At 37.5% G+C, this 10,094-nt stretch overlaps 3 protein-coding genes across 3 annotated transcripts in view; 2 read left to right on the top strand and 1 right to left on the bottom strand.

Annotated features, from left to right (window-relative positions):
* The window catches only part of shcbp1 (SHC SH2-domain binding protein 1), a 43,941-nt gene extending 40,974 nt beyond the window's left edge, over positions 1-2,967 (bottom strand). The window contains exons 1-5 of the mRNA XM_016252408.1: positions 2,896-2,967; positions 2,285-2,512; positions 1,854-2,036; positions 1,655-1,770; positions 1,329-1,537 (exon numbers count right to left, since the gene is read on the bottom strand). Coding sequence (XP_016107894.1) covers positions 1,329-1,537; positions 1,655-1,770; positions 1,854-2,036; positions 2,285-2,486 — 710 coding nt within the window. The 5' untranslated portion in view covers positions 2,487-2,512; positions 2,896-2,967. The remainder of the gene's footprint in view (positions 1-1,328; positions 1,538-1,654; positions 1,771-1,853; positions 2,037-2,284; positions 2,513-2,895) is intronic.
* Positions 2,968-5,092: 2,125 nt separating this feature from the next.
* On the top strand, positions 5,093-7,326 carry LOC107566848 (ribonuclease P protein subunit p29-like; the record flags this gene model as incomplete). Its single annotated transcript, XM_016252404.1, has 4 exons — positions 5,093-5,166; positions 5,288-5,349; positions 5,497-5,598; positions 6,382-7,326. Coding segments are annotated over 4 exons (366 nt in total), but the record flags the coding sequence as incomplete, so codon positions are not given.
* Positions 7,327-8,652: 1,326 nt separating this feature from the next.
* Positions 8,653-10,011, top strand: plekhf1 (pleckstrin homology domain containing, family F (with FYVE domain) member 1). The gene is made up of 2 exons (XM_016252405.1): positions 8,653-8,770; positions 8,978-10,011. Exon 2 carries the CDS (start codon positions 8,989-8,991, stop codon positions 9,859-9,861), a length of 873 nt encoding a protein of 290 aa, XP_016107891.1. The 5' UTR covers positions 8,653-8,770; positions 8,978-8,988; the 3' UTR covers positions 9,862-10,011.
* The last annotated feature ends 83 nt before the right edge of the window (positions 10,012-10,094 follow it).

The raw sequence follows: 10,094 nt of genomic DNA, 5'->3' as shown, positions 1-10,094 counted from the left end.
GTTTGGAATTCGCCGCATGTCTCTTGTATCACCGCAGAGGCGCAGATGCGGCTCTCTCGTTTCATTCAAATGCAGCTTGGGTCTCAGTTTTTGATTGTATTGAAAATGAAATCAGAGGAATTTAGTATTAATACTACTATAATTTTGCTTTAGTGATCAGATTGTCCTGACGATTGTTTTGTACACTGTTCATAATGGATTTATAACCCGGAAAGATTTCAAAACATTAATCTCAATTCAATATTTAATATGCCCGTGTTTATATATTATTTTAGGTAAACAAAAACAAATCTGTGTAATAAGTTAACTATGAATATACAATACATTATCCCTTAAATGTCAACCTTATAGTTTGACCGTTCGTTCGTCTTGGCTCAAAGCCACTTGCTGCGAACTTTTCTTCGCGAAAGCTTTGCGTTCAATAAGTGAGATAACGAAATATTTAATCTCTAATCAATATTTTTTGTCCAATTATTTGCCCAGTTAGTTTTGGTATTGAGGTAAAAGTTACCTTGCATTCGCTATTTAACAGTGGGTGGCGGTCACGAAGATGACGGAGAAAATTTGATGCGTTTCCCCCTTTTGCAGCGACTTTCTTCTTGCAAGATCAGCAGACAGGGTGACCGTCCTCGATTAAATTGCCTTCAGGACTCTTGTAAAAGCCAAAATACGACCAGACCACCGATTTGGTCCTCTTAAATGGCTGAAAAATCTCCCGAGCGCTGTCACTGCCTTCCGCCATTTCCTCTCGTGCAAAAAACAACAACAACAACATTGCATGCTGCTTCTGCGTCAGACTGATGCTGGCTCGCGATAATCAAACACGGTTTTGATGATAATTAAATTTTAAACGATAATACTAACCGTCAGGGCATTTTATCGTGAAACCGGTAATCGTTCCATCCCTACAGTCAACAAAGTAAAATGATCTCAAACGTACGGCGCGCTCTCTTCATTTTATCAAATGATCATTATCACATCTATTCATTTACAATCCTGCTACTAGCATTTTATTCAGACTAAAACCCCTTTAATTCGGGTGAGAAAGGGGGGGGGGGGTTTGAGTAACTTTTGTACATCCTGTCATGCCGGGCTGCATAGACGCATTTTGCAGCATTAAGGTTAACGATTAATTAATCGTTAATTTAAATGACGATCGATCATGGAAATGATAGAAAATTGACATCCCTACTTCCTACTATAAATCATTCCTATAAATTCTACTATTGTTCATTGTTATTTCATGTTTGTTGGACTACCAACATAAACTGAATAGCATGGCTGCTCAAAAATAGGGAAACAAATATACCTTTAAAGAGTAAACCAACCTGAGATGTTCTAGGGCCAAAGCAGTCTGATCAAAGTCCCCAGATTCATCATAGACAACCGAGAGCTCAAGAATAGGCACTTTATGAAGTGTAGCCTCCAGCAGGGCCTTCATGGACTCTTCAGTAAGATCACAGCCTCTGGTCTCACACTCCATCGGCAGCACCAGCTCCACCTTTGCCTTCAGCTCCTTACAATCGACATCAGCAACCTACAACAACAACCCTCAGCTTTCTAAACACTCCCTTGTGCAGATGCTTCAATCATAAGCATTATATTTTCATGTTTTAACAGTAAATACCCAAAATGCATGCTATAATGAACTTACTTCAACCAGCACATCAAACACATCAGTGTGCCATATGGCTTGCCAATCACATGGCTCCGCTATCTTCTCCAGGTACTCAGCCGTGAAGGCTTCTACTTCAGATGTTTTACAGTCACCTGTCAAACAACTCAGGTTTATAAACACACGTATTAACTCATTTACTGTTGTGGGTGTCTGTCAGAAGTGTTTGGATGGTTACCAAGCATGTAATCTTGATATGCTTTGAATCTCTCATAGTACAGAAGATGGTCTGTCTGGAAGGTGTCCTGCAGTTTTCCATTTCCTGGCCTCTCTGCTCGCTGTAGATGAGTACATGGTCTCTCATCACTATTCAGATAATGGGTGCCGCTGTCATCATCATCATCTTCTGTCGGAAATAACTCTAAAAACAATATACATCAGCAATGGAAGTTTAATAAAGCGGCCTACAGACTTGCATCCAATATCCAAAAGTATTTTGGATAATTTTATATTAATTAAACGAATAAACAAACAAACAGCAGACTCAAATCTAGACACTGGATTCATATTTTTATTTAATGGGAGCAAATGACATAAAGTAACTTTATATATGTAAGAGGTCACACAGAAATCACAGTTACATTCATATACCGTGTAAACATCACAAACCTTTTGAAACCAGACTGTGGCTTGGTCTGATCTCATTGCAGACCGTCTCTGCCTCTCTTTCTGACAGTTGGTTGACGTTATGATCTTGATTAACGTTATTTGGTGGATCTTCACTGGTCAGTGTGATAACGATTTCTACGCTGTTTTCTGTCTCGGCGTTCCTCACCTCCTCCGGCTTTGAACACACAAGCTCCTCAGACATCACTGAAGCTTAAACCGTCAATCTAGCTAAAGTAAACGAGGGATAGATATCAATATAAGGGTTTATTTAACTAAGTTATCAACTAACTGTCGGTCTCCTCCCTTGACTTGTAACTATTTTCAAACGCTGCCTGGGCGGAGCAGATTAAGAGCCCAATAAACTCAAGGGGTGGAACAAACCGACACACTCTTAAAGGGACACTGCACACACTTTAAACCCTTTTAAAGTCGCATGAATTGAAAACTCTAAAAGTATGTTATAGATCTCGTTATGAATATTTGTACCTCATAATTTCTTATCAAAATTGTCATAACTGGATGTTATATCTTGTGACAGTAAAGATCTGTCTGCACGTCTGTTTCATCGTGACTTCATCGTGAATAGAGACGGAGTAGTACAACATACTCACCATATAACAAGACATAAATCATCTTCACAGTATTATTTATGCTTATTGTAGAGTGTAAATATATCGTACGGGTCTGAATCGGGTATCAGCTCCTCTGTCCTGTCAGCACGTGTGATTTTTAGGGATGGGCCATACCTCTTATTCAGTGTTGCCAATTTAGCAATTTTGTTGCTAGATTTAGCAACTTTTCAAACTACCCTAGCAACTTTTTTTTCAAAAAGCACTTAGCAACAAATTTAGCTATTTTACTTTTGCAAAGTGACTCAAATGATAAAAAAGGCACATATTTCCATCTAAATTACACAAAAAGAGGAAACCATTGAACAGCTAGCCAGCCAAGCAGCACATCAACCTGGAGAGAGCTGGAGAAAGATGCCTAACAGTACAAACATCAAATGTGCATTAAGTTGCTAGTTCCAATTGGTCAATAATAAATGCACATTTATGATACAGCATGTTATTAGCTTGTATATATAATTGTTGTTCATATAGGTACACTGTAAGAAAAAAATATGTGGAAAAATAAATACATAATGTTCCTTCATATAAACAGTACATGTGTCCTATTTTTACACACTTTTGTGTAGCACACTAACTAACTACCAGTACACTGCTTAAAACTATAATTGTTCAGAATGTGCAGTTTTACTAGTTAATATTAAAATACATAAAATGTGTAACTGTTCAATAATTCAATGTTGTAAAAAAAAATCCGATCATAAAGGTGTGCTACTTATGTTACTTTTACAAATTAAAATATTTTATGTTTATAATATTTTTATGAACAAATAACATTTAAAAAATATATTTTTCACTGAGATTTGAGTAATCTCGTTGTGTATTCTAAGTAAATATGCTGTTTTGTGTCATGGTTATGCAATGACGTCATCACGCAATGACATCACAATGACATTTAGCAACTTTTAGCAACAAACGGATCTGCCTTTAGCAACTTCCCCTGAAAATTAGTTGGCAACACTGCTCGTATTTTATTTTCGACCCGATACCGGTATTTTCAAGCCCAGTATTGTTGGTGTGCTTGACTGGCCAGCAAACTCACCAGACCTGAACCCCATAGAGAATCTATGGGGTATTGTCAAGAGGAAAATGAGAAACAAGAGACCAACAAATGCAGATGAGCTGAAGGCCACTGTCAAAGAAACCTGGGCTTCCATACCACCTCAGCAGTACCACAAACTGATCACCTCCATGCCACGCCGAATTGAGGCAGTAATTAAAGCAAAAGGAGCCCCTACCAAGTATTGAGTACATGTACAGTAAATGAACATACTTTCCAGAAGGCCAACAATTCACTAAAAATGTTTTTATTGGTCTTATGAAGTATTCTAATTTGATTGAATTGATTGAGGGTTTTTGTTAAATGTGAGCCAAAATCATCACAATTAAAAGAACCAAAGACTTAAACTACTTCAGTCTGTGTGCATTGAATTTATTTAATACACGAGTTTCACAATTTGAGTTGAATTACTGAAATAAAAGAACTTTTCCACGACATTCTAATTTATTGAGATATACTATTTTAACTACTTTCACTTTCCCAGGTGTGGTGCGATCCCGAATCCCATCAGAGCAAAGCGAAATGTTGGGAGTTGAGGTGACTCCCGTTGATTATCATTAGCATTATTTTCCTCATGCATGCTGTTCCATCGTGTAAAAATGCTATTAATTCTGTTAAATCTGTTCATATGTAAAGTGTTACTGAGTGTTTATATTGGGGCTCTGCATGGGGGCTCCTTGGATCTGTAAAGATTTGAAATCATGGAACAGTTTAATGATGCAGATGCACTCACACTGTTCCGATGTACAAAAACTTTACAAACTTTTCAATATGTTGCTCAATGTCACTTTTCACAGTCTCAACAAGGAGCGGCAGCGGATGCATTCACCAAAACATTCCTAAGGAATTGCCTTCCCCAAATGAAGGATGAAGACATTGAGGAAATGATGGTGCACAAGGCAGTGGTACTGGAATTTAAAAGACCAAAGAAGAAGAAGGGAAAGACAAGAAAGGCCAAGGGACTGAATACCAAAGAAAATAGACAGCTGAAAATATTCCAGCTCAAACCTGCACATCAAAAGTATACTCTCTTTCACTAGTAGTATTGTATCATGTGAGTAAAAGTACTGCTTATCACTAAAATCACTCATGCATCTTTGGTAATGATTGTAGATATATATACTTGTCTTGCCTCTGCATGAGCTATGGAAACAGTACATTGTGGATCTGTGTAATGAATTGAAACCAGGAAGGTAAGATGTGTGTCATAATTTCCAGAAGATGTTCTTTAGAATTTCTGACTTTTTGGGTGTAATTTCATTTCCAGTCTTGCTAACGCTCCATGAATGTGCTCCCTGTTTCTTTTGAATGCAGCAACCCACAGATGATCCAGCAGAAGCTCTTGAAAGCTGATTTCCATGGTGCTGTCTTAACAGGTACAACGTCATGCCCATTAGAAAATGTCTGTGAACAAAGGAACACATTTTTGCTTTAGCAGCGGTATATCCTGATTCAATTTAATGGTGATATTTTTAGCATGTAGTGGAACCTCGTGTTCTCTCTCACATCTCTTTTCCTTGTAGTTGTCAGATCAAAATACCCCTCGTATGTTGGTCTAACTGGCATCCTGGTACAGGAACTGAAGCATGTCTTCAAAATCATTACAAAAGAGGACAAACTGAAAGGTATATGTGTAAATATACATTATTTTTACAGGTTCACGTCATTTCACTACTGTATGTCAGTACTCAAAGATGCCATACCAAGCTTTTGTCCATTAGTCTAAAGGAAGGTGCAGCCAGTGAGTCCAAAACAAATGAAATATGAGAAATTTGCAGTTAACTATAAAGGTTTTACTGTGGCTATATGCACTATGGTAATCAAGTCAAAAAACAGTATGTAAAACTTTATTCTTTTATCATTGTCCAGACTAGGGGTTTCACTAAATACTGGTATAGATGATAACCCTGATACTTAAACAAATTAAGACTGATACCCTGTTAAAAGGACAGTTCACCCAAAAATAACAATTTACACATTAATTACAGTAACCCTCTGGTTGACATGTTAAAGATGAATTTGAACATTATTTATTGTAGAGATATCACAATAATATGAATATCATGAATGTGTTGTTGACCATGGTAATAGTTTAGTAAAAATTTGATCGTGACAGCCCTATTCCAGACCGAAAGTGAGTCCTCTCTCTGTGTCACGAAAATAATTCGAACTTCTTCCTCGCAGTCATTAGCCACCTTTCAGAACCCTTGTGCCAAATGAACCTGAGAACAAAGTCTTGTCAAAATATATTGTGTAGAAAGATCTGTTCCTCTTTTTTTTTGTTTGACTGTTGATTAACTTTAACCTCTCAGACAGTGTCGCTCATTCATTGTCAAGCATATGTTTTTCATTAATTTCCTTTGAATATTGACTTTTCCCCTACTCTCTTGCTCTCTCTCTTTTTGCAGTTATCCCGAAGAGGAATAGTGTGGAGATTGGTGATTTCGTAACACACATCTATGGCAGCAAGTTTGAACTGCGCTCCAGTGAGCGGTCAGCAAAGAAATTCAAAGTAAAAGGAACTATTGACTTGTAATGGGACGTTTCAAACATCATGTCAACTTTAACTGTGGACTCATACTGGAGAATTAAGAGAAGACATTTAATCATTATGGATTTTTTTTAGCTTCCTCTTATTGTTATGACTCCTTGTTTTGTTATGCTTTGAGCAGGTATGAAACTATATGGGCCATTTAGGAAAGTAGTTGCTTTTGCTTGTCCACCAGAGGAGCCCTTTTGGAGGAGAAGGGAGTAAGAATGAATTTTGACCTCTTCTTTCTTTTTTTTCCCTTTTTTTTTAAATCATACCTGCCATTTAATTTTTAAACAAGGTTCCCACAAACTGTTTATTAATGACCTTATTATATCGTCAGGGGTAGGCAGCACTCCAAATGCTACAAAAGTGCTTCTTCCTTAAAAACATCTTCAAAACTCTTTTGTAAATGTTGGATGTGATAGTAGAGCCACTCTAAGAATGTTTATATTGTACAATTATTTCTTCATAGTGCGAGGTATTTAACTAGGTTATATAATGTTTATTTTCATACAACTTTAAGTGAAGTACTGTTAGTAGCAGTTGTTTTTCAGAATCCAGCTTGAACTAGCACCACGTCAGATTTCAGTTAAAAGCATTTCAAGTAAAAATGGAATAAGTTATGTGGTTTTGTTTCACTGAAGTATATGTTGTAATATTTGCCCACTTGCAAAACAAGGAACGTTTTTTTCCACACTGAAACTGGGCCTGATACTTAGTCAAGGTTTTTCCTTGTTAGTTGACTTGTAAATGCCTCTTCTTGTAAAAAAAATCCCTCCTTCCTGTACAAGACACAGCACCGGTTTTCTAATTAAATACATAAGCGTTTGTTTAATGATTATATTTATTGCTTAGTGCTTTTTTTTCTGAGAGCACATAGTGCAGATTTTGAGTAAAGACTGTGTTTGAGTTAAAGGAGACTGTGACTGTGACTGCTTGTCATGTACTGAAATAAGACAACTATGGATGTCATTCTTGCAAATTCACATGAAGTCCATTCATCATTCTGGTGTGCAATGTCTTTTATGAGAAAAGAGGTCCTTACATTAAATGTCTCCTCCTCTGAAATTACTGTGTCAATAGTGTTGCATCATAAGGATGTGCACTTCCTCTAAATCACTTCTTTTCTTTTTTTATACACAAAACATAAACACAAAAGTCGCACGTAAAGTTTCAGGTTGTGCTGTGCATTAAACATATAGGCCTTGAACATATAACAAGCCTGTTGTTTACAGTCACTTTGCAGACATTTCTTTCCAAAAACTTGTTAGGCTGGTTATGGCTTCTGACTGGTTTAAGGGTCAAAGTTCTGTTGTTGTTTTGACTATTGCTTTGTAAATCTGATAATGGAGGTCTCTGCTATCTAAGCCAATACTGTTTATCAGATAAACAACAAATATAGACTTAATTGTTCACTTCAGCCCACACATTTTTCACTGTAATGGGAATTGCGTATGAAGAAATACATCTTTCTTCATCATATAATTATTTGAATAAGACCCATAAAAATAATTTTTACGATAAAAGAATGTAATTGGAAAAATCTGAACAGTATTGAGAACAGGAATTTTAGATGAAAAGAATGCCACTACATTACATTTATGCTTTACTTGTATGAATGTCTTGGTTGTGCATTTTATTTTAATATTTAATGTGGTTTTATTTTAATTTTAATCATTTTTGTACTTCAACTTTTAGTTCATTGCCAAGGCAACATATTTTTAATTTTTGTTAAGTTTTTCATCTAATATTTATATATGTTTTTATTTCAGCTTTAAATCAATTAATTAACTTAATCTGTGAAATAAATTAGACAGGTGTGCAAAAAATACAGCACTTATTATAAGTGTCACATTCAATTTGATGAACAAGAGGTCTAAATAATGTCTTGGCCGCATATATTACCTCTTCACACAGGACTCTAGTGACATGACGTTAGGTCAAAACATTTTATTTTGTATCTATATGTCTTGAGCATGTGTCTTAGTTTGTGCCAGTCAAGCACAAGGAAGGTTACACCTCTAAAATAGTAGAGGCTGCAGAGCAGATCTGGAATTTCCCCTTTTCAAACAGGAAAGACAAGCTCACAACACTATAAAAGGGCTGTCTCGAACAACCTGCCCAGAGAAAGAAGAGATCTGTAGTGCCGAACACAGAGGAATATTTTTATACGATTTTTATTGGAGCTCGAAGGACAAAAGAACTGCGAACAGATACTGAGTCTGTTTACCCAGCGATAATTCACTGCTTTCCACAGCAATCGGGTATTGTTGAATTAATATTTAAGATGTTTAAACATTTATTTTGTGTGTGTATTGTGTAATTTCGTTAATTAGAGTAATCGGGTTAAAGTCCTTTGAAAGTACTGTTAAGAATTAATAACTAAACCTACATGTTTAGGTTAAATTCATCCAATGGTTACATGTCCATCGAAATCAAATTGACCATTTCATTGTTTTTACATTTTACAGGCAGTAACAAAATGGCAGAACAACTGACCTTTACTATTCAGAACCGTGAGCGAATCCAGGCAGTGGAGAGCACCTTCGGCCGAACAGGAAAGATGCTTCTCAAACCGGGGCGTATTCTGGTTGGAGAGGGCTGCTTGTCAAAGCTGTGCAGACGTGGACCCAAACCCAAGGTGTTCTTCCTCTTCAATGACATTTTGGTCTACGGTAGCATCATGGTGCCCGGTCGCTGGAACAATAAGCAGAAGCTCATTCCTTTGGAGGATGTGCAGCAGGAAGATCTGGAAGACGGAATGGCCATGCCCAACCAATGGCTCATCCGCACGCCACGCAAGTCTTTCTACGTGTCGGCGGCCTCGCCTGAGGAAAAGAACGCGTGGATGGGACACATTGAGCAGTACAAGTCCCTCCTAGTGCAAGCTAAGGGCCTCCCCACTGACAATGCTGCAGAGAACTTTTTTGCTGCCACCTGGATCCCTGACATGGCATCAGCCATCTGTATGCGCTGCTCGAAGCGATTTAACGTTGCCAATCGGAGGCACCACTGCCGGAGATGCGGTTATATAGTATGTAGAGCTTGCTCAAAGAGCCGGGCCTTGATACCGAACATCTCCTCCAGACCGGTGAGAATTTGCCGGGCCTGTGTGAGCAGAGTTCATGAGGGAAAAGAGCAAGGAAAGCAGAGAGCTAAGGGTAAGCACTGGAAGAAGAACACCGTAGAGGACACACCAACGCTATGTGAGTATGAGACGTCCAGTGATGACGAGTCCAGTGAGCAGGGGTACCAGGTGCCCACCAAGTGGTTCAAGAGCCCGGAGGATGAGGATTACTCCCCATATTGCTACATAAAGTCCGAGCACAGGAATCCTCCCGTCAGTGAACTCTGAACCTGACAGATGTGATGAAGTATGAACTATGCTGAAACTCATCATGTGTTGCACCTCTCCCAAGAACAGAAGCACAGAGACAGAGATGAATAGCAGTAATTATAAAGTATTTTGCACTAAAGTATTTGAGTCACTTCTATGACTTCTGTTTTGCACGTATTTGTATTTGTATGTATATTTGTATATATATATATATATATATATATATATATATATATATATATATATATATA

This window comes from Sinocyclocheilus grahami, unplaced genomic scaffold, assembly GCF_001515645.1.
Source record: "Sinocyclocheilus grahami isolate Dianchi unplaced genomic scaffold, SAMN03320097.WGS_v1.1 scaffold1105.1, whole genome shotgun sequence".
Classification (NCBI taxonomy): Eukaryota; Metazoa; Chordata; class Actinopteri; order Cypriniformes; family Cyprinidae; genus Sinocyclocheilus; species Sinocyclocheilus grahami.
This window is presented reverse-complemented; position numbering and strand designations above follow the sequence as displayed.